Consider the following 25,016-nt stretch of genomic DNA (forward strand, 5'->3'; position numbering starts at 1 on the left):
CATATAGTTGGGATTTTGCAAAGCATGACTGTACAATGTTTTTCACAATTCAAATAGTTATTGGAGACAGAAAATAGTGCAGTTGAAGCGCAAAGTGTTTTATTTTGAACAAAGCCTGATCCCGAGAGACAGCCCCTAGTGTCCCACCATGCAACAGTGAGCAGCTAGCAGCTAGCAGCTAACCACCACATTTGACCCTGTTTGTACCATGATGAACTAGACATCCGGGCTGAGTGTATGGAAGATGGCGACACTTATCCTCCCTGGTGAATGGATCAAGAACTGGGAAAAATCAGGAAAACACGAATTGTAAGTACATCATTATTTAAACAGAATGTTAGGGGTTATGGTGGTTTAACAGTTGTTGACTAGTAGCTGATTAAAAAATACGTAGCTAGCATAACAGTTGAAGGCCAATCTTTCAAGTGTTTGCTAGGGCTAACGTAAGCGGTAGCGTTAGCAAGGGACACAAAGACGTTAACTAGCGCCACTGTATGACTTAAATACATAATTTAATGTAGATATGTTTTGAAAGTGAGTTAAGCTGATTCAATGTGTGGGGGCGTTTCTTGAATTTAACTTTACCTGCATGCTAACAATTCTACTAGCTTAGAGCCATTAGAGCCTCCGTTCATTTGTAAACACGATGGCTAACGTACCAACGATAAGCTAGTTAGCATCATCCATGTAGATCAGTCTTCACCTGCATCGAAGTCCAAATTTACTAACCTCTGTGTTTAAGTGTATTTGATGCCAAAGCTCAGGCAATCGACCATCAGACATGCGATTGACATTCACCGTAAAAACGTCTTCGTAACCTGCGGTGTGCTCCGTTAAAGATAGCACTCAAGTGGAGGGAAACGATAGCTGTCGACCGATCTTGACAGAACGTTAGTGTTAGGAAGTCAACCTAACTCATAGATTACTGTTTGCTACGGCATATTAATCGTCACCAGTCCTCTAAAATGTTGCATTTGGCAGACAAATATCAGTAACATGTGGCTAATGATTTTGTACAATAAACATTTTGTCGGCCAGGGAGACTGTAGTGGCAACGTTTAACGCTACCGTGCAGCTGAAGCTAACGCTACATCCTCTAGGCTAATGCTAAGCTATCTAGATATTTGTGCATTTTTTTCATTTACCGTCTTGTAAATCAACGACAAGGATTTTATTTTGTTATAAAATTATGCAGTCGTTGCTAACCGAGGGTAATTGAACAAGGGGGAGCTACTTTTAACACTAAAACCTATCAGTCTCGACAGCACACGCTTAACTTAGCTTAGTTAACATCTGGAAATTAGTACTGGGGACAGAATGGGTTTGCCAGTTTTATCATTCTTACTTGAGAATTGTCTAAATGCGGTTTTCAGTCTTTAACTTGAGCGCAGCCGTCACATACAGACGGATACACAATGGACTCATCCACAGGGCCAGCTACTATTAGTGCTTGTAGGCCTTGCATACTTAAGATAGGCCTGCAGTGAGATGCACCAGCTCTGGTAATGAACTACTGTATAGCCTTGCACATACATTGGCTACTTTACTGAAGCAGGTAGAACATAAGATTGTTTGGTATAGTTATCACTCTTAACATGCAAAATATTTCAGAGAATGAATGTATTAAACTGATTGATTTATATTCTACTATTCTCCATGCACTAAATGTAAAGCATCATACAATTATTATTATTATTATTATTATATCTTTGCAGATCTGAGACAAAGCTGTGAACCTCTAGTCAATCCAGAAACCACAAAGTGCTAAATAAGTTGTGTTGCAGTGCTGAACGGTTTACCGGTTCATCCAGTTGTACATTTCCGTATGATATGAATTGTTCATGCACTGCTACACCGTCACATAACAAAATCAACAACTGTAATACTTCAGCAGACAGGAAATCAGGAAATTGAACAATATTGTTCGTAACCAGAAGCACTGTGGGAAATGTACTAGCATATGTGAAGAGGGGAATCCTATTGCCTGTGTCTAGTGTTTTTACTTATGCTTAAAACTTTATAACAAAGCAATAACTACCCACAATTTACTCACTTTAACAGGGTTAAAAAAATATGACACACAACAGTCTGCAACAGATCAAGTAATTTCTAACATCAGTAATTAGGTATTTCTAACATAAATCGGTACAACTCACTCGCTAGCTAAGTAGCATGCACCCTCACCTCAGCAGAAACCATGTGTTACCAACATTGCAGCTTTCACAATTTGATGTCCGTAATGGTAGATTCAGGTATTTCTTGAAAAGACTTTTTCTTGAGGCACTGCATGTGACTGAAAAAGCAAGTGGTGGAGCACCATTACGAACTCAGTCGAAATCAACAGATTGTGATATAGTTTATTAACACTGGATTTGACGTATGTCTTGCAGGACAAAAAAATTTTAGTCACATTTCTCTGTTCTAAGATGCACATTAAGATATGGAACGTTATATTTGTTAAATTGAGAATCACGGGCATTGTGTTGGTCAACTGCCATTAAATACTTGAATAACATATTATGAGTTAATATTACATTTGTTTCATTCTTGGGCAATAGAACATTTGATAAATATCTCTTTCTGAATACTTTTTTACTCTTCTTCTGTGTGTAATTTTTTTTATTTATACAGGCCAGCACATGTCTAAATTCCTGATCACATGTATGCCTATTAGAGCAGCACTATGGTAAATCAGTCAGAGGATTTTGCTTAAAGACCCCCATGACCTGAAAATTTAGTTATGTGGCCACCCGGTAGCTCACCAAGCTGTTGGTTTGATTATTATTATTATTATTTTGATTATTTTTTATTAATTAGTAGACTGATTATTGCATGCACAGAAGCTCTTACAGTGACCGGTCACTGGGGTGACACAAAGTGTTGTGTGAATGTGACAGTACTAGTTCTCTGAGGCCAGTTGATCTGTAAATACCCTCTCACACAATTTATCATCCAAATTTCCCTTTAATGTGATATATTGTATGTTGCCTGGTGTTGACATAGTGTTAAATGCATAGGCGGTCAGACATTGTAAGGATCTTAGTGGGCAGCTAAGCTGCTCAGTTTGCCTTATTTTACATCAGTTGTAATTAAGCTGTATGAAGCCACGTAACAACAATTATAACTCTGTTTTACAGACTGTGGATTGTCTGGATTGTTGTGTTTCAGTAATCAAACTGTCCTGAATATTTTCCTTTACTTTATAGCGTACAACTCTGCAAAGAACTTACAGAGAAACGAGATCATGGAAGTGAGATTAGAGGTAAGTTAAGAATTACTTTAGATTTATTACTGGATTTAGTACATACTTGCATGTGTTTTTCCAAGTGTATTTAACCCTCTTTGTTATGGACACAGACACACATGTACTTTGGGAGTTTTCTTAATTGGAACTGATCAGCTGATCAGTATTTTAAAATGATCCATGAAAATTAAATTGAAGTGATACTTTTTCTCCTTTGAATTTACATTACATTAACATTTTCTTTACCAATGTAATTTTAAAAAAAAAAGTCAATGTAGCTTTCAGGTAAGCTAGAACTTGTAGTCACACCAATATGTGCTTTAGTGTAATTGTTGTCAATTGTCAACTTTATTGTTGCACAACAGCACCCTGACAAGCATAAAATACATGCATGAAAAGTAGGTTTTGCACTACAATTACAAATTAAGCAATAAAATATATATTTTTATAAAAAGAAATACAGTTAGTTTTTTATCTCATAAGACGTGTCTTATTTTCTCTTTTGTATATTTACTGGTACTCTTTAACAGAGCAAAATTATTATCAGCTTACTTAATTGATCGATAGAATAATTGCTAGAATGCTTGATTACTAAAACAATTGATGGCTGCAGCTCTGACTCAGTGCAAAGCAGACACAGACTTACCCACTTACATTAAAGGGTTTAATTGTTGCTGATAGTGCTTGTGTGATGTACTTCGTTAAAGTGAATACTTAATACTTAACTTTGTCCTTTGTGCGATATCTGCCAAATACCCAATAGACTGATAGATTTAATAGTAAACAAACTTTTTTTGTGTCAGTCACGTTAGTTCAGTTCTAAATCACCTTCGTCACCACATATTTTGTTATGTCTGTTTACCCCTGCAGATATACAGGCCGCCTTATACGAGCTCTGTTGGCAAGTCGTGCAGGGAAACCTGAAGTTGGATCTTGTCGCCAGTGTCCTTGGAGACATGATGGTACAACTGCTTTATTATTACTTGAGGGTTACAATATTAAACACAGCAATGTCTGTGTTGCATATTTACAAATATACAAACATTTTACTCCCTTTAATCTCCCATTCCTAGTTTTTCATAACCTTACCATTATCCCTATATAGCTGATTTTATTTCACTCAGACCTAATGTTGTATGACCGAAAAGCTATTTGGAAATAAATTGCTTTAGAAAATGGTTTATGTTTATGACTTCGGTAAATGTACACAGCTTGACTTCATACTGACAGTTTTGTTATTTGAGTGTCACTGTGCCAGCAAATATGACAGCAATTTTTTTCCCTTCAGGAACTCAGAGATGACATGCCATCAGTTTTAGCAGATGTGTTCAGTATACTAGGTATGTTTTTTGTTTCTTTCAAATATGAATTTATGATATCTAAAGCACTGCATTTAACGTGTCAAACTGTAATAGCTTTTTGTGATTGCTTCGGTTACTGTGTTTTTTTAATGTTAAATATTTTTCAAAGATTTAGAGACTGGTGCACTGGAAGACAAAACCAAACGCGACCATTACACACAGCTGGCGGGAGCATGTTTGGTAAGAAAAAATGATCTTCTATATCAAATTAAGTAACTGTCTTACGTGCACTTCAGCATACAAAAGAAAACAAGACTGAAAACGTTTTTCATCCTCACTTTATAAAAACTTAAATAACTAATCTTTGCACTTAAGGTTAATAAATTAATTAACTAATCGTTTTTATTTCAGTTTTTTATTCCTGAGGCAATCCTGAAAGAGAGACTGGATCCTGAAACTCTTGAATCTCTTGGACTTATAAAACAAGCCCATCAATTCAATCAGAAGATTGTAAAAATCAAGACAAAACTTTTGTAAGTAGAGTGTAGACATACAATAGCCAAATTGACTCTCCATTCATAATTTAAGTGACGTGTAATTTTTCTCTCTTCTTAGCTACAAGCAACAGAAGTTTAACTTGCTACGGGAGGAAAACGAGGGTTATGCCAAACTAATCACTGAGCTTGGCCAAGACCTGTCAGGCAATATCACCAGCCACCTTGTCCTGGAGAGCATCAAGTCCCTGATAGGTACCAAGCTGCCTGCCAGTCTCTTTAATCATCGCATCAAGGACAGTTTTATGGAAAAATTAAAATATATATTTATAGATAGATAGATAGATAGATAGATAGATAGATAGATAGATATAGTAAGTTTAGAAGAAAGGCCAGCAGTCATGCTGAGTATCGAAAGAGTCAGAGTGCAGAGTGAAGCTGAAGATTGTGTGTGTGTGTGTGTGTGTGTGTGTGTGTGTGTGTGTGTGTGTGTGTGTGTGTGTGTGTGTGTGTGTGTGTGTGTGTGTGTGTGTGTGTGTGTGTGTGTGTGTGTGTGTGTGTGTGTAACACTCCTGCATACAAGTGGGAAGCTGTGACCCTAAGAGAGCAGTAACAAAGGGCACTGTCTGAGCAATAAAGAAAGTGAAGACGATCTAAGTACATGGGTCTCAATGAACATAGGTGAAGAGCAAAGGATATGGATATCTATCAACCTGAATTTAAAAGAAAACACCCTTCATAGAACATCAAGGTTTACACCACTTTAATGTTAATGTTGTTATATGTATCAGAAAAGCAACAGGTCCAGCATTATAGTGACATTTATGCAGAACAACAGTTAAAAAAAAATGTCTAAACTTCTAAATTTACATTACGGCATCTGATAGTCCAATGCATAGCAAGGAAAAAGACTTTCTTCATCCTATTAGGATGATAAAGACTCCTCTACATGTTGTAATTCTGTCTTGAAAATGTGTTATTTAGATACAGTTTATTGATGTACGGTTTTTTTTCCATAAATTATGTTCTGTTTCTTGATTAGTTCTTCTACTGTGTTTCTGCTTCCAGGATGTTTCAACCTAGACCCTAATCGTGTTTTGGACATAATCCTGGAGGTGTATGAGAGTCGATCTGACCAAGACGAGTTCTTCCTGTCTCTTATCAAGTCCTACATGTGTGAACCACTCACTCTTTGCCACATCCTGGGCTTTAAGTTCAAATTTTACCAGGTGAGAATTAAAGCTAAAATTGATTAGTTAGAAATTGACCAAGAAAATTCACAATAAAATATTTAAAAAAATATAAAATAAAATATTTGAAATACCAATAAGCAGTCTGTTCATACAGTCCAGAACTATTTTCCTGTGAGTTTAGCATGACACATATTTTGCTTCTTTTATGTTGGGGATTTTGCATTTATTTTTCTTTCTTTCTTTCTTTTTTTCTTTAGGAGCCCAATGAGGAAACCCCTAAGTCTCTTTACCACATTGCTGCTGCTCTGCTTCACCACAACCTCATAGAGCTGGAAGATCTCTACGTACATGTAAGAAAAGATCATTGCTATTGCTATTGTGATTTGTGTGTCTAGTTCTATTGCTTATATTATAATATGAGGTAATTTTGTGTAAAATGTGTTGTGTCACTTACAGTTGCAAGAAAAAGTATGTGACCCCTTTGGGGTTACGTTGCGGCTGGTTAGTGTAGTGGTAACATCACTGCCTCCCATGTGGGAGACTGGGGTTCAAATCCCAGCTATGGCTACCTCCAGTAGGGGTCCTTAGGCAAGACCTCCTCACGCTGCCCTGCCTACCCTTGTAACTTGTAATGACTTGTAAGTCGCTTTGGATAAAAGCGTCTACTAAATGACTGTAATGTAATGTAATGTTACGTGGAGTTTTGCATCAATTGGTCCTAAAATGTGCTCTGATCTTTATCTAAGTCACAATAATAGAAAAACACAATCTGCTTAAAATAATACCATACAAACATTATATGTTTTCATGTTTTTATTGAACATAACATGTAAACATTCACAGTGCAGGGTGGAAAAAGTATGTGTAATAACTGGTTGACCCTTCTTTGGCAGCAATAACCTCAACCAAACGCTTCCTGTAGTTGCAGATCAGACCTGCACAACGATCTGGAGTAATTTTGAACCACTCCTCTTCACAAAACTGTTTCAGTGTAGCAATATTCTTGGGATGTCTGGTGTGATTCGCTCTCTTAAGGTCATGCCACATCAGAGCACATTTTATGACCAATTCATACAAAACTCCACATAATCTCAAAGGATTCACATAAATGTTCTTGCAACTGTACATGTTGTTCACACTGCTCTTTTGTCTCTCTTGTCATTCCAGCTTATGCCACTAGATGCCATCATCATAGAGGAACACAAGCGAGATATCTCAGAAGCCAAGCAGATCGCTCGCAAGCTGATCATGGTTGTGTTGCCCTCAGAGAAAAGTGAAGACAAAGAAAAGGAAAAAGAGAAGGAGGAGGAGAAAAATGAGAAGGTTTTGATTAATTACTCTTCGTTTATGTAATAATATAGAACTTGGGAGCACCCAAATGTTAAAGGATCTTGATCGGACCCACTCATTAAATATGCAGAGCGACGGTGGAAAAAAGTAATGGCAATACTAGACAAAATATCAACTGGAGTCAGGTGTTACCAAACCGAATCGAGTACTTAAACAAGAATGTGAATGCTATGTGCTTTGCAGAAAAGAAATCTTAGAAAACCCACTGTGAAGAGTAGAATTTACCTGTAAATTGGTTTCAGTGATACTGTCAATCCAGATCAATGGAAAGAAACCTAACCTAACCTATTCAGATTCAAGTAAAGTTAAATTAACCTGCAGAGTAACGCGTTACATTAACATTTATACACATTGTTGTACGTACACATGAATTTATGTTCAGTCAATTCTAAAACTGCAGTGAACAGTTACATTGACATTTTTCTGTTCAAGTTGTCTGAAATACTGCATTATTATTTACCTTAGATAACATATAGCATAATGCTTTAATTAATCAAACAGTATGTAAGGGTTTTAAAAATTCAGCAGCTGTTGTTATCCACTGCTCTGCTTGAATGGTCTTACTGAGGTTGACTGAACTTTTGGCATATTGAGTAAGACACAGACACTCAATTGCTGCTCTATTCTGTGCCCACAGCCACCTGATAACCAGAAGCTTGGTCTGTTGGAAGCGCTGCTTAGGATTGGAGACTGGCACCATGCCCAGAGTATTATGGACCAGATGCCTTCCTTCTATGCTACTTCTCACAAGGCCATTGCACTGGCACTCTGCCAGCTCGTGCACCTGACTGTGGAGCCTCTTTACAGAAGGTGCTTTTTTTTTTTTTTTCATGTTTCACTTACTGCTCACCGTGTGTAGTCAGACCAGAAAGCATTTACCAGTACCTCTTATTCCAGTTTGGCCTCCTATTGATGCCAACAATGAACAAGCCCAGTAAAAAATGAAAAATAGGCTAAAGCAAAAAAGGAAAATTTACGCTCTGATACAGTGGTCTGCTTCTCACAGGGCTGGTGTACCGAAAGGGGCGAGGGGTTGTGTAATGCTTCCACTAAGGAACAAGCGAGCCCCTCAGCCTGCAGAGAACTTTGAAGACCTACGTAGGGATACATTCAGCATGCTCTGTTACCTGGGGCCTCACCTCTCACATGACCCTATCCTCTTTGCCAAGATTGTGCGTCTGGGCAAGGCCTTCATGAAAGAGGTACAAAACTATAACCACTAAATTATTCATATCACCGCAGCTTAAATCCTATTTTACCTTGTTTTCATATTCGATTTTGTTTTTGTTTGCCTCTCAGTACCAAAGTGATAGCAGACCTGATGTCAAGGACAAAATGGTACGTATAAAAATATGTTACTATAGGTAACACGATCTGTGTTGTAGATTTCAAGACTAGAAACATTATTTCCACTGTTTTTCTCTTTAGTATATGCAATTGTGAGTTTTTATTCATTTTGACTGTTCATTGCAGGACACCTTGTTGAGTTGTTTCCTGAGCATTGCAGACCAGGTGCTTCTCCCTTCTCTCTCTCTGATGGAGTGTAATGCCTGCATGTCTGAGGAGCTGTGGGGCCTCTTTAAACTCTTTCCCTACCAGCACAGGTGAAACACACACTCTCACACACACTGACAACATGTGGCAATGTGTAATTGAGTTATTGGATAGTAAGCCCTCAGGCAGTGCTCCAGGATGGTGTTTACTATTTGGCAAATTAGGAATTGCATACACAGTTTAACTCTTTTCTTCAAACAATGCTTGATTATGTAAAGTGCATTTTTCATGTTATTTAGCAAACAATATTATCCACTCCCAAGTAATGCAGGAATCTTATTTTTAGAGCCTTTGTTTAGCCTTTATTTTGGGAAACTGCTGATGAACAATGGCACTTCACACTCCCAGAGGTTTTATTTTACTTTTCGTTGTCTGTGTCAATTTGTCACAGCTAACAACTGTTTAGTTACTGAAGACAGTAGCACTTTGAAAGTTATTCCACTGCATTTACTAAACTATGTTGACACTGTCATAGAAAGGATTTGATACAAACTGAAAATGAACAGTTAATTTCTGCTTTGCTGTGTCTGCATATCTTACAGTGAGATGCACTTGGTGCTGAATTTATTGATGCTTTGTAAGGTTTTTTTTTTAATAATAATTGATATTGCTTGCTCCATATATGACACAAAGCAAATTACTTGCACATATACCAGAGTAAGGAGCAGTCAATTTTTATTTCATCACCCTGCTGATATATAAATAGTTACACATATAGGTACACATATAAGGGCAGTGTAACAAACAGACAAGAGGTGGCTATATTACTATTCAGGTATATATATTTCTTAAAAAAAAAAAAAAAAAATATATATATATATATATATATATATATATATATATATATATATATATATATATATATATATATATATATATATATATATATATATATATATATATATATATATATATATATCCAAATATATCCAAATTAAAACCTTTGGTTTTAATTAAAGCTGGCTTTTTAAAGCTTCCAGTGACCATCTAAGGCTTTTTACACTTGTTAAATTGTACATTCAGAATTTCCTTTAATGTTATACTTTGGCAATTTTTAAATACTGCACAGCTAAACCTTTTGTTTGATTTCCCTTCGTTGTCTATGCTCCCTCAGGTACAGGTTATATGGCCAGTGGAAGAATGAAACCTATTCAAGCCATCCGCTGCTGGTTAAAGTCAAAGCTCAGACGGTGGAAAGGGCCAAATATATCATGAAGTGAGTCTCTTTGCTGAACCAAATGTGCAATGAATGTGCACTATCCTACTTCCAGTACCTGTGTGTGTAATCCAGACACCAAATCTGTGTCCTCATATATGTGTGCTTTACATTGTGAATGTGGTTATTCAGATCCAGTTGTTCACTGTTGTGCAAACTGGTATACCTTGAATGAATGGCAAGAGATTTACATTAATTGTCAGATCTATATGCGGTTTTTGAGTCAACAAACTTCAGGGTCATTTCCTGACCTTCTTGCGTATTTTTGTTTTGGAATCATACTGTTCTGTTTTCTTTGTATTTCACTAAACCATGCCATCATCACTTCAGATAGTGTAGTGCTTCATATTATTACTCATTAGAATTAACTAGATTAATTCATAGATTTATTCAAACTTTAATATGCAGTTTAACATGGACAGCACAAGAAATGGGATTTTGAATATTTTGTTTGAAATGCTGTTGAAGTGTTTGTTGCTGCTAATGTCATGTTAAGACAGTAGAAATAAGAGAATTTTCCAGTAGCTGTGAAGTTGATTGTCTTTGCATCTTCTTGTATTTTTAATCTCCTCATCTCTGTCTTGTACTTTTCTGCTCCCCAGGCGGTTGACCAAAGAGAATGTGAAACAGTCTGGAAGGCAGATTGGCAAGTTGAGCCATAGCAATCCCACCATCCTTTTTGATTATGTAAGTGTATTTTTCTAGAATCATTTTATTTTACTTGAGTCATAGTTTGCAGGATGTTTAAAAACTAACAAGGAAATCTAATTTTAGATTTTAGCTGTGAATAAAAAAAACCTACACAATGTAGCACTGTGTTAATGCTGTATACTGAAAGTAAAAACTCACAAAACATGGACAGTACTTGCTGCACTGTCGCAGACAATCACTATAAATTTCCCTCCTTTGACACAGAATTTGAATAATCAGTTGAAACATTAGCTTGAGAGCCTTACACCCCTACACTTGATCATGAGGTGTTGCTCTGCATTTTTAATAAGTGTGGATAAACATGCAAAATTAGGGATGTGCATTTCCTTATTACTGTTAATAGGAGAGAAAAATATGCAACCGAACAGAGCATCCAACATGCCTATCACACTCTCTGTTGGGTGCCACATACAGAAGAATCCACAGCGACGCTAAGGATTTCCAGTCCCCTGAAAAAGCTATAAAAATCACTAGTGTGGGATTACTTTGGGCACCAAAAAAACTAATGTGAGGTTGTCATCGAGGATGGATATGTTGTTTGCAAAAAAATGTGGATGCAGTGTGGCTGCAAAAGAAGGAAACATCTTTAAGTAAAAGATAATTAGAATATTTCAAAAGATCCACCTCAACAACTACAACATAAAAATCCTGCTTTTACATAAAAGCATGAGAAATAATAATCCAATGACATAAAATGTAATATTACAGCCAGAACTTCAATACTTTTACTTTTAAAAACATTAAATTTAAAACATTAGAAACAACTCTTAACCTAATGCACTCCAATACGACTCCACCCCCTTTATTTCTAAAAATAAAAATATAAAGGAGAATCTTCACCTTTCTAACAGTTTCTACAAAAACTACAAAATTATATCTTTGGAAAACATGGCAGAGATGTTGGATTAAATTCGATTTTACAGGTGTACCTAACAAAGTGTCTAGTAAGTTGATGATTTCTGTTGTTCTGCTTGTCAGATGTTGTCTCAGATCCAGTGGTACGACAACCTTATCGTTCCAGTGGTGGATTCCTTGAAGTACCTCACATCCCTTAACTACGATGTCTTGGCCTGTATCCTGCACTGTTTCCACTTTATTCAGTCAGAGAAGATGCAACATATTTGTGTGTGTGTGTTGATGTTAGTGGGGAGTAAATGTAAATGGTGTATCTTTGTTGTTTTCTGTGTTATTGTACTTAACTCTGTCTTCAGATTGCATCATCGAGGCTCTGGCCAATCCAGAGAAAGAAAAGATGAAGCATGATGACACCACAATATCCTCTTGGCTTCAGAGTATGTGATCTACTGTTAAATGTCGCATTGGTCATTTGCATACAAAAGGAGACCGTCTGTTTGATATTCTAATGAGTATTTAACATACACCTTTTCTTGTTAATCAAGGCCTGGCAAGTCTGTGTGGCGCCGTGTTCCGAAAATACCCAATTGAGTTGGCTGGCCTTCTTCAGTATGTCACCAATCAGCTAAAAGCAGGGAAGAGGTATGTAGCTCCAAACAATGAAAGGTGCAATGCAAAACAACATATTATAGTTTGCAGGGTATTCCCAGTTCCAGCATTATGGTTTAGACAAGAAGACACACATTGCCTTTATTGACACTGATAAACTGATTATGCAAAATCAATGTTGAATACAATAACATTGTGCTAGGATAAGCCTTTTGGTTTAAATATTTCTCTCTGCACAGTTTTGACCTGCTGATCCTCAAAGAAGTGGTACAGAAAATGGCTGGCATTGAAATCACAGATGAAATGACATCAGAGCAGTTAGAGGCGATGACGGGAGGGGAGCAGCTCAAAGCTGAGGTATGTACTGTAGACTTATGATTTCCTAAAAGTCTTTTGAGCAAGATCTGTTTGCATACATAGACCAAGACTGCACCTGAGCTAAGGACCGTACCATTTGTGACTTTATCAACAGGGCGGCTATTTTGGCCAAATCAGGAACACTAAGAAGTCGTCGCAGCGTCTGAAAGATGCACTGCTAGACCATGAATTGGCCCTGCCACTGTGTCTACTCATGGCCCAGCAACGGAATGGCGTGGTTTTCTTAGAAGGTGGAGAAAAACATCTTAAACTTGTTGGCCACCTCTACGATCAGGTAAACACTGTTATATAGTTGTTTGTATATATTAATCTAATCAGTTTCTTTGTTGTAGCAGTAGAAAAAATGTGCCTGCATTTGTCACGTTTTCAACTTTATTTCCTTCACGTCTTCACAAGATAAATCAAAAATAAATAAATAAATAAAATAATATATGCATGCTGTTGTTGTTAAGATAATTCCTTCTCTTCCTACAGTGTCATGACACATTGGTACAGTTTGGTGGCTTTCTGGCCTCCAACCTCAGCACCGAAGACTACATTAAGCGAGTCCCCTCCATTGACATCCTCTGTAACCAGTTCCACACTCCACATGACGCTGCATTTTTTCTGTCTAGACCAATGTATGCCCATCAAATATTGGTAAGTGGACTGATTCTCCAAATCCTGAATGCATTTTGCATATCCGTCTCAGACTAATCTGTATAAAATAAAAAGGTGTAAAATTTAACATTTGACATTATTTCTGACAGAAAACTATGGTCTAACATAAAAACTCTTTATTCACAGTCTAAGTATGATGAGCTAAAGAAAGCAGAGAAAGGTAACCGGCAGCAACAGAAGGTACACAAGTATGTGGCAGCTTGTGAACAAGTAATGACGCCGGTGCATGAGGCTGTGGTGTCACTCCATCCTGCCAGAGTCTGGGACGACCTCCGCCCTCAGTTCTATGCCACTTTCTGGTCCCTCACTATGTACGATCTGGCTGTGCCTCATGCTGCCTATGAGCGTGAGGTCAATAAGCTCAAGGCCCAGATCAAAGCCATCGAGGAGAACCCAGAGATAGTGAGTAGTTCGTCTACGGCAGTCTGTATTTCCATTTGTAAATGTTTTATATTTTAACAAATTCTACAGCATGTTTTCGGGTTCATATTTTTATTCTGAGTTGTTAAAGGGTACGGATATAATGGGTCAGTGTTGTGTATTTATAATGTGTAAATGTTTCTTTGATTTGTTTCCAATGTAGCCCTTAAATAAGAAAAAGAAGGAGAAAGAACGGTGTACTGCCCTGCAGGAAAAACTGCAGGAGGAAGAGAAGAAGCAGCTGGAGCATGTTCAAAGAGTTCTACACCGCCTCAAATTGGAGAAAGACAACTGGTTATTGGCCAGTAAGTTTCCTGTTGTTTGTGCCAGTAGCACTACACATCTTACTCTGACTGTTCCACAACATTATGGCTATACTGTTGAGGTTGGAAAATCATTTAAGTATCATTGATCTTTAAAGGTGAAAAGCAAAGGTTTGGTACATCTTAAAGAAACATATATCCACTACTTGAATGGATTCAGTATTTCACTAGTAGATACCTGTGTTCATGGCAGAAGGCAAGGTTTACATGTGAAGTTGAGTAGGTAATTGGAGCATTAAAAAAACGGTTATAATCTATAGTAGAGGTAAATCTAATGTTCACTTTCTAATATGTCTGTATCTAATGCAACTTTAAATGCTTTCTGATAGAATCCACAAAGAACGAGACCATAACAAAGTTCCTGCAGCTCTGTCTGTTCCCTCGCTGCATCTTCTCCTCCATTGATGCTGTGTACTGTGCCCGCTTTGTCGAACTGGTCCACCAGCAGAAGACTCCCAACTTCTGCACTCTCCTGTGCTACGACAGGGTATGTCCCTTTTGTACATACACACTCACCCTATGATAGGATGATTACAATCATTAGTAAAACTATACTTGAAAAGGAGTCTTCTAAAAGCTATGCAGTGTTTTATAAGGAAAGGAATTTACAGTAATAGTTTCATTAATGTAGGCTTTGATGTGAATGACTGAGTAGAACCGAAGTAGAAATATCCATCAAAATAACACTAAAGAATACATTTCATTGTCAAAAATTCACTGAGTGGTTCAATGCCCAAACTTCAATGAAACGGCTGCTGGCCTATTAGGACCCCTTTTGAAAAATCCAGACAGACCATAATTAAGTAAATCAAGATATTGGCAAACGCCAATCCTGCCTTGTAGCTTTTTTCCATTTAGAACCTAATTTTTCAAAAACTTTGTACTTTGTTGTTTATGCAACCTTTTACAATGTGTTTCTCTGCAGGTTTTCTCCGCCATCATTTACACTGTGGCAAGCTGTACAGAGAATGAGTCTCACCGTTATGGACGTTTCCTGTGCTGCATGCTAGAGACAGTGACCCGCTGGCACAGTGACCGCACAATATACGAGAAGGTGTCCAACTATACCCACTCTCTAACACCTACAGCATTGATTCGTTTGTAGCATTATGTGATGTAAGTTGAACTGGGAATTAATCTTTTTTCTCTCATTGTGTTGTCATAGGAGTGTGTCAATTACCCCGGCTTCCTAACCATCTTTAGGGCCACAGGCTTTGATGGCGGGAACAAAGCAGATCAGCTGGATTATGAGAACTTCAGGCATGTGGTGCACAAATGGCACTACATGCTGACTAAAGTGAGTGACTCTTCTGTATTGTTGTTATTCTTGATAGATAATGGCAGTCGATATGACAGTGAAAGCTTTGGGGACTAATCATGACTTCTATCTCTGCTCCATACAGGCTTCAGTTCACTGCCTGGAAACGGGAGATTACACCCATATCCGGAACATTCTTATCGTGCTTACCAAGATCCTGCCCTGCTACCCCAAGGTCCTTAACCTGGGCCAAGCGCTAGAGTGCCGTGTCCACAAGATCTGCCTGGAGGAAAAGGACAAGAGGCCAGACCTATATGCCTTAGCAATGGGGTAACACAGCATTGTGTGCTGTTCGCTCTCTGCAGGGCCTACAGTTAACATATATTTTGTGAAGTGTAACTTAAAAACTTTGGGAGTTGGTGTTTAATGGGTGTTGCCTAATCTATTAATGTATAGATCCTTTTTTTTAAGGTGGTGGGACAACTCAGTGTGGTGACCGTAACCCAGATATTTGAGTATCAATATTGTTATGAAAATGGAAAGTTAGACAGGTTGTCTGCCTGTAGCTGTAGCGGGATGTGACAGAGGGCTTTTTTTAGTTTTCAAAGTTTTACGTACAGTTGCACTTTTTTGCAAAATCCTTTTTGGTAAAGTCAGTTCTCAAACATGGATACTTTTATTTTATTATCCTTATTTATTTGTGCCTGTTTTTTTATACATTTACATACATGGGGTTTTTATTTTCAAGCTGTGCTGATAAAAATCAAAAACTTGATTTTCCTTCTCTCTGAAAGTTAAATTTTTTACTCTGCGTGATACTGAGTTCTTTCGAGGTTTTTGCCTTTGCATTGTGCAAACCCTTTATGCGTCTTACAGTTATTCAGGTCGTTTGAAAAGCCAGAAGGTGCACATGGTCCCTGAAAATGAGTTTCACCACAAGGAGCAGCCAGCTCGCAGTGCCACCCCTGCCAATCAGCAGAACGGCCCCGGCAGCACAGGCAAGCCTGCCACCAGCACAAACAAGACAGAGGAAGGGATGTCAGAGGATGGCGGTGAGTGATTAGAAGCAGAATAGGTTTAAATGCATGACGTCTTTACTGTTTAATTTAATTTATTTAGTTAGGAACTGTTAGGCTACTACTGGCCACAGTTTGAATATTTAAAATTTGAAAATTGAAATACATTTTGTTCAACAAGATAAATGTTCAAGGCCAACTTCACCAGTTTAGTTTAAAGTTTGTGATTGTTTTTTTAAATATTATTTAGCACATTTGTGCAGGCAAAATAAAGAGTTCTTGTGGTATCTTCATACAGATCGGGGAAAGGATAAATCTCAGGGGACTACAAAGCCAGTGAACAAAGCCAACAGTGCAGCAGCCAAAGTGACCACCAGCAACGGGAATAGTGCTCTGAACAGGTACGTTTCTCAACAGCTGCTGTGCAATAAGCATATTATAATCACAGTTTAAAAAAAAAAAATTTTCACTTACTGATATAGCTTACTGTGAATAGTGATTGATAACATGCCCAACCACCACACTTGTTTTTGAAAAATAAATGTGCATCTCTTTACAGCACCAAAGCTGTTAAAGAGCGGGACGACAAAGAGAAGAGTGGGAAGGAGAAAAAAGATAAAAAGGAAAAGACACCAGGCAGCACTCCTGAGACAAAGGCAGAGAACCGTCGGGAGAAGCAGAGAGACGACAGAGCAGGGAAGGAGGAGCGGGCAGCACGTGAGGGTAAGGAGAAGACCCCCAAGGCAGACAGGGAGAAAGCAAAGGCAGAGGACAAGAGCAGCAAAGACGACAAGGCCAAAGCCGGCAATGGAGAGCCCATGGAGCCAACCAGGGAGCGTGATGCCATCAAGGAGTCCAAGAGCAAGGAGAAAGTGGCTGGGTCCCTCAAGTCACCAGTTCCCAGATCAGAGTCGGCGGAATCTGAGAGGGGTAAGAGGCCTTTCTCGTTATTTGTTAATCTCATTTGCACGTTGCAAACAGCTGCAATGTTGAAAAAGTTTTCATCCTTAATTTGCTTTTGTCATGGTTCTTTTTCTTAAATATAAATGTTTTGAATCACATAAAGATTTTCTGTTATTTTTACATATTTGATATAATTATTTTTTTAACAATGTTTTTTTGTTTTTTTTTTTGGCTTCAAATTAACAAGAGGAGGTATTTCTTTAAAGCTGTTAGTGCAGTTTAAGTAAGGACACATTTCACTCTTGTTTTTACAGATCACAAAAGGCGAAAGCTCGACACTCACTCTTCTCCATCCCACTCCTCGTCTGTTAAGGTTAGTATGGCTTGAGGAAGGCTGTGCCCGTTTCTTCTCTATCTGCCGGAGCGTTCCCTGCCGTTGCACATTCCAACAGCCCTGAAGATCACCAAGGAGAATTGTCGTAAATGCAGGCATGACATCTGGAAATCCCAACCCAATCCATGGGAGTTGGAATGCATTCCATGGACATCAGCATAATATTTTTGAAAATTTGGGAGAAAACTCCTCAAGGACTTAGCCAAGAGAATATTGTGTATATTGAGTATTTTCATATTGAAATATTTATCTATTTTCATATAAATGAAAGCAGTCAGTGTGCCTTGGGAAGAAAGGAGTTTTTTTTAAGCATTTCTATATTCCTTGTGGATTTTTTTGCATTTTTGAGAAAAATATTCACCTGAAGTAAAACGGCTTGTCAAGTGAAGAGCTTTCGTCTTTTCCAGTGGCAGAGATTTTTTCCACGGAGAGCAGTATTTTACTACTTGAAAATAATGCCCAAGATTTTTTTTCCTCGTTTTTGTGACCTGAGAAGATTTATTGGTTAAAGTGATGTTAAGTATTTTGCTTTCCCTCAACGTGCCCGGATCCAGCGCTGAGTCAGATGGTGTCCAGCAAATCCCTCTGCTGTAGACGCGCCTCTCTGCTGCAGCTGGTGTCTCCAGTCCTTCTTCTGTCTCCGTTTGTTAAAACGGCCTGCATGCAGCCTTCACATCACGCGATACAATGTTCAGTCTGTCCTGGTCAGCCTGGCCCCTTCAACGCTACCCCCACAGCTACCAGCCATCGCCATCTACAGTTGTACTACCTCCTGGCAAGCGTTCAATGGAGAATCGGAGCCACCAGCAACTGAGATCAACGGAGAAAATGAATGTCGCAGTTTTGAATCAGCCAAAAATGCAGAGGAAAATAAGCCTGCCCCCACAAAGAGAGAGAGAGTGAGGGAAAGATTGGGAAAGCCTGAATCGTCCGGAGTGTTGCCCAAACCACTGGGAGCTTGTGATAGGTCTTTATTTAACTCTTCCACCAGAGAAATAGGCTCCATGTGTCTTATCCATTCCTGAACTGTAAGTGACAGCAACAGTTATCTATGTAGGGATGCAGTCAAGCACATAAGAATTGAGTGATTTGTCTTATAAACACAGGCATACACGTACACATTATTTATAGCACTTGCACTTTAGATGTACTGAATACCAGCTGCGCTGTAGAACTTTTATATTATCCTGCCTGAAACATGTCTGTAGGAATGAAACTAGTAGTTATTTCGTATATGCTCAGGGTATTTCTATTTTAAGTATTGACATTCTAGATGTTGAGCTTATGAACTCTCCTCTATGTAATAACCTTGTCAAAGCCTTAGTCCTTGAAGGTCAGAGGTCAAGGGAGAAGTATGCTGTTGGTCCGGCCAGCCCTGACTCCTCACCCCCCACCCCTTCTTCCAACTCTCTACTGCTGTCTGACAACCTCCTCCCAATCCCCACCCCCTCCCAGCTCATCTGTCATCTCCATTCATCCCTACAGGACAATAACAACGAACCCAAGGAGGCCACATCCAAGGTTTGGACTGACTCTGCTACTTGTTCCTTCTCTCACAGTGTCTGTTTTCTTTGTTCAGGTGCATGAAGTGTCATGTGTCAGCACCAATGTGCTGTACATTACATAGAATAGAATAAAAAAGGTCATCACTATGATATTAATTGTGTACAGCTCCTCACAAGTTATATTCTCACACTTTGTGAGTTGATTTATGTATTAGTGGTAATGCTTTTTGTTCCCAGTCGATTGTTTTTTCTTCCATTTTTTTAATTAAAAAAAGAATTACTTACTTAATTTTTGAGCTCACTGTTATCAGTTTCATCCCCTGATTTTAGACCTGAAAAAAGTTGTAGCATAAACACCAGTCATAGGTACTTTCAGGTGCTGTTTTCCTTGACTTGTATTTGATTTAACATTTTATGACATTTAAAAGAAAAAAAAATCCCCCCAAAAAAGTCTCTACTAATTAAGTACAAATATGAAATCATGTTTCTTCTACTTTGCCTATTTTTAGTATAGGCATCACTTCTAGTCTAGTGTCTAGTCTCTGCACATCTGCTTAGTGCAATGGAGTTGTTTAGATCAGTGCTACTGCCTCTGTGTTGTAAAATGTGAAGTATTACTGGGTTATGATGTACAATGTGTAGATGTATAGAAGCTCTTATAAAAAGCACTGGTACATAAATAGTGTGTGTGCAGTTGGTCATTCCCATATCAACAAATCAGTATTCTGATAGTATGTATGTATTTATGATATGATCATACATGTATTCTGTTTATTACCAGCAGACAAATAGTTAATACTGTAAACAAAGTGTAGTTGTACAAAGCTGCAAGGGCATTTTAAGTGTTTCATGTAAATAATTTGTCAACAATTATAATTACTCCTGGGAAAACGCGTTTTATGATATTACAGCTTTGTTTAACTATATTGTGATTTATTATGTTTGTACACCAATCTACATTCATGAGTGCCCACAGGAGGGTTTATAGTTGTAACAAATACATTAATAAGCCCTTGTAATCATTTACAGCAACCCTATGGAGCTTTTTGTCTTTTAGCAGCTTATACACTGCTTGTAAATGCTGAATACTTCCACCACTATACTACCACCCTCTGTGTCACGCTCTGTATTGACACACAGTATAACAGACGAGGGACAACGATCTCCAGCATTAATCCTCCAGTACCAATAGGACTAATGGAAAAGTATTTTGTTATATTAAACAAATCAAACAGCAGTGATGATTATGTTATTTAAAAGCTTTTTAACTGAGCTGCTTCATTTCACAGAGTCAGGTTTTTATTTGAGTGGTGTTTCCTGTGTCTTAAATGTCTGTAGAGCTCTACAGTGGTGTAATCACTGAACTCCTGACCAGAGTCGACTCGCTCAGTACTGGTTGTTAATCTGCCAAACAAAGCATTAGTAGTAGTCCAAATTGTTTTTTGAGCTATTTTAAATCTCAGCATGTAGATACAGATTATAGCAGTGTACTGTAACAAAGGATATTATTAGAAACGCATTAACCTAACTACATTTTGTTGTTGTTGTTTACTTTGCATTAACATTTTTTTCTTGTTCTGTTCACATATAAATATCTTTGCAGCATCACGTCAACTACAATTCAGTAGACCGGTCCAAGAGCAGAGAGAGGGAGCTAGAGAAGAAAGATTCGGAGAACTCACAAGGCCGATCCAAAGAGAAGAAGGAAGAAAAGGATCGAAAAGACAGGAAAAGAGTCAGTATTTTGCTGCACTTTGTGAAATGAGTCATCTTGGTGAACTATGTAAAGCTTTCCCTGTGTGGTCAGTTACGTCCTGAACATAATTGATTGCAATTTTATTCATTTAAAACTGAGGCATACAAAAATAGTACTTTCTTTATCTCTTGTTCTAAAGTTAGGCCGTGTTCATATCAGTTTAATTAAAGATGATGTGGAAACTGCTGTGTTCGATATTTTTTATTAACTGACTAAAATGTCATGTTATTTCTATTAGGACCACACTGTCAATGACCGTGAGACGAGCCAAGAATCCAAACGGAGAAAGGATGAGAATGGAACCAGTAAGTTTATCCTTAAAAACTCTGATGTAGCTCTTAGCCTGTCAAGTGCACTTTAACAAAAAAGAAATATCTCCCCAGATTCATCCAAAAACAGCAAGAGCACAAGTCCTTCTTGTGACTCCCCACTTTCGGCTGAAAAAGAGAAGAGCAAAAGATCCAAATCTTCTAGTAAAGAGAAGGCGGAGTCCGTGAAACCTGAGCGAACGTCCTCTGGAGGCAAAAAGGTCAGCTCAGCTTGTCACTCTGTACCAGTGTCACACTCTCTCCTGGTCTGTGTTTAAAGCCTGTGACCTTTTAATTCATGAACTTTCAGTCTTTGTTTTTTTCGTCTTTCCATCATCTCTCAAATAAAGGACTCTGAAGTCTTTAGAGAGATATTGATCTTCAGTTAACAATGTACGGGCACTGTATATTGTACTCACTCTTAATATTCTGTTGGACCGCCCTTAGCTTTAATTACGGCACTGTGGCACAATTTCGATACGCTTCAGCAATGTGTCAACACTTATTTCCGTCCAGAGTTACAATAATTTTTCGCCAAGATGGCCAATCTATGTGTGGAAATCATGTATCATGCACCCTGAACCACACTGTCAATTTAATCCTGGCATTGTCATCTTGGAATATGCCCGTGCCACCAGGAAAGAAAAATTGATTGAATAACCTGGTCATTCAGTATATTCAGGTCGTCAGCTGACCTCATTCTTTAGACACATAACTTTGCTGAACCTAGACCTGACACACTGCAGCAACCCCAGATCATAGCACTGCCCCCACAGGACTGCACAGTAGGTATTAGGCATGATGGGTGCATCACGTCACCCGCCTCTCTTCTTATCCCAATGGGTCCATGACTCTGGAACAGGCTAAATCTGGACTCATCAGACCACATGACCTTCTTCCATTGGACAGTTCTTAACCCAGTTTTAGTAGTAGGTACAATAATCTCCCTAGATGTTTTCTTTGCTTGATTCATGCCAATAATTTGATCCTTCTGAAACAGATTAACATCTTTTTAACGACCCCAGGATGTGTCTTAAAAAATGAGAAGCTACTCACTGCATCAGTTACGGATAAATAACGTGTCACCAGCTGAAACATAATCATCCAAGCAGTTTTTTACCAATGGGAGATTCTTACTTATGTGCTTAGTTAATCCAGGTGGTGACTTTTTTGTTTATGTTTTTTGGACGGGCAGTGTATTTAAATGTAAATTGATACTAAATATTTCTTATCAGCTTTATTGCTAATTCTGTCGACCTGTTCTGTTTTATTTCATACTTTTTTTTTTTTTTCATATGCTACAGGAGTCCAGACACGATAAAGAGAAATCTGAGAAAAAAGAAAAGAGGGACAGCAGCGGTGGAAAGGAAGATAAAAAGCAATATCCTTAAACATATTGACGGTTAAACCATAATTGATGGTGTGTACTTTTTTATACCTTCTAAATTGTAGTATTTTTGCAGTAATTCAATGCAGATCAGCTGTGGTTACCTGCCTCACTTAAGGTCACTCTTTTGGTCATCACTTGCTGATTAAACCTGTTTTAAAATTATACGAACTCTAGCGTTTCAAAATGTGTTCAACTCTGCTTTTTGCTGCGTCAAATGTATTTTTATTTGATACCATTATGAGAGAATTACCTCTATTTATTACGTCACTAAACATACTCTCATGCAATAACTGTTGAAGATATTGCATTGAGAAGCCAGCCAACAGGACTTGATTGTAAACATAATCAAGTGTACTAATCCTTAGCCTATATCCATTAGACTTGTCCAATTTTTGTTCTCAGTAACTGAAACTCAACTAAAAAAAAACATGTCAGGCTACACATGATATGCTAATAAATTTGACTCTCAAAACCCGATTTACACATTTCAAGGAGCCGGTGTCCCGTTGTTTGCTCACTTGCTTTAAAACAGGCTTTAATTTACACACTGGAACTCATTGAATCTAATAATAATAATTTTGTAATTTACTGTAATTAAAGATTTGTTTGTGTTGTCTGATGTTTCTTTACATATATCATGTTGCACTGTAACACATTAAAACTTTGTAATATCAGGCTTATACAATAAAAAAGAAGCTGCTACAGCTAAGGCTCGCTCGTTCATGTAGTACGACAAAACGTCTTTTTGGGTAATTCAGCACTCGTCAGGCTGTCAGTGTTTGAATCTACAGTTTCCCTTAACAGTCACACTCATAAATCCTCTGACAAGCACAGATAATGTGCACTAATCAGTGAAGGTAAGATGCTTTCAGCTTCTCTGGAACCAGCTTTTGGTCCCTGTGGTCAGGGTCTGATATGTTGTCTCTCCTCTTTGATCCGTGTGTACTACCGCAGAACTGGAGAAGCTGTGCTTTTATCTGCAAGACATTTGAACTCCATTTGTACTATGTTCTTAAAACTCGTACTCATTTCTGCCTGTGTTTTTCTGTAAACTCCTTTCCCAAGTGGTGTTACCTGTATTAGCATCTCAACTTACACATCACCTCATTGTTTTCCCATTTCAGTATACAGTAAAGCAGCTGCAATGTTTTTTTGTTTTGTTTTGTTTTTTATTATTCAGTATGGACATAAACTGCTACTCTCCTCACGTTATTACTCTAATTAGAAAATTGGTTACTGTATGAAATGATCTTGGTAGCATCCGTTAATGGATTCAATAATCTTGTGCTTGAAAATTGTATTTTTTTTTTTCTTTTGTATGTTGTCAGGCTTTGCTTTTTGCTTGTTTATATTGGAGTTAACATGCTTTCCATATTCACTTACCTCATCCTTTTGAGATACTTAGATACATTTTATTTATTTATCTCCAACTTTTAATCTGTGTAAGACCGTAGTCATAAGTGAGGAAAATGATACAAAGGACCAGTTGTATATTGTGTACAATAATAAAGAGAGTAACATGAAATTCACATCATGTTCTTTCTTTTTTCGTTGTTTTATTTTTGTTTGATGCCCTTTAAAGTCCTTTTTGTGATTTTGTGTTAATCAGGTTTTTACATAATTTATATTAAAAGGATACCATTTCCACTTTGATTCAAATGTAGAATTGTAAAGAAAAATCAGACAAAAAAATTCTGACGCTCTGTACTCCAAATGCAACTGTTTTAAAATCACTTTTGGAGATTTTATCTGCTGTACTCAATGAGTGTAAGCTTTGTTTTTTTAAAAAACAAAAACCAATAAACAATAGTTTTCCTAGTGTGTCACTTTCATATTGTCTCGTACTTTTCATTATTTCTTTCTCCTACAGCAGGAAGTTGATAAAGGCGACTGTTCTTTTACTTTCCAAATGCGACAGTGATACAGGAATAATTTGTGGGTTTCACAGTCTTAAAAATCTGAGGAAGGTTTAAAAGTGGTACGCACTTCATTGTATTGCTTACACAACATATTGTGTCAGTGCTTTTTTCCTCAGAATTTCCCCTGCAGCAAATAAGAGTTGGTCTTTAAAGAAAATATTTTAATGACTAGGGAATTATTTTATCAAATATAAAATATATAACTGATAAATGAAACTTACTAAAATATACAAGTAAGGATTTTATTTATAAAAAATAA

General features: G+C 37.7%; 1 protein-coding gene across 2 annotated transcripts; it reads left to right on the forward strand.

Moving 5' to 3' along the window:
* Window positions 1-180: 180 nt before the first annotated feature.
* thoc2 (THO complex 2) lies at window positions 181-24,670 on the forward strand. 2 transcript variants are annotated; one of them, XM_026372332.1, is made up of 38 exons: window positions 181-309; window positions 3,207-3,262; window positions 4,115-4,206; window positions 4,533-4,584; window positions 4,715-4,785; window positions 4,957-5,078; window positions 5,161-5,294; window positions 6,108-6,268; window positions 6,490-6,582; window positions 7,400-7,555; window positions 8,220-8,392; window positions 8,589-8,784; window positions 8,882-8,920; window positions 9,056-9,186; window positions 10,251-10,352; window positions 10,955-11,039; window positions 12,042-12,135; window positions 12,275-12,355; window positions 12,464-12,560; window positions 12,767-12,884; window positions 13,000-13,179; window positions 13,380-13,544; window positions 13,692-13,967; window positions 14,149-14,290; window positions 14,638-14,795; window positions 15,234-15,362; window positions 15,474-15,605; window positions 15,712-15,896; window positions 16,443-16,618; window positions 16,881-16,983; window positions 17,142-17,512; window positions 17,800-17,858; window positions 19,365-19,400; window positions 20,988-21,119; window positions 21,379-21,445; window positions 21,524-21,669; window positions 22,753-22,829; window positions 23,649-24,670. In XM_026372332.1, exons 1-38 carry the CDS (start codon window positions 245-247, stop codon window positions 23,674-23,676), a joined length of 4,680 nt encoding a protein of 1,559 aa, XP_026228117.1. In that variant the 5' UTR covers window positions 181-244; the 3' UTR covers window positions 23,677-24,670. The 2 variants fall into 2 exon arrangements, with proteins under 2 accessions (XP_026228117.1, XP_026228118.1); XM_026372333.1 differs by having other exon boundaries at window positions 22,753-24,670.
* Window positions 24,671-25,016: the final 346 nt, after the last annotated feature.

The sequence above is a fragment of the Anabas testudineus genome, chromosome 14, assembly GCF_900324465.2.
Source record: "Anabas testudineus chromosome 14, fAnaTes1.2, whole genome shotgun sequence".
NCBI classification, from domain to species: Eukaryota; Metazoa; Chordata; class Actinopteri; order Anabantiformes; family Anabantidae; genus Anabas; species Anabas testudineus.

Coding starts and splice junctions, on each gene's coding strand:
- thoc2 (XM_026372332.1), top strand. CDS start 245: ATGGCGACACTTATCCTCCCTGGTGAATGGATCAAGAACTGGGAAAAA. Junction 5,295..6,107: donor GAGCATCAAGTCCCTGATAG/GTACCAAGCTGC, acceptor TTCTGCTTCCAG/GATGTTTCAACCTAGACCCT. Junction 6,269..6,489: donor TTAAGTTCAAATTTTACCAG/GTGAGAATTAAA, acceptor TTTTTTCTTTAG/GAGCCCAATGAGGAAACCCC.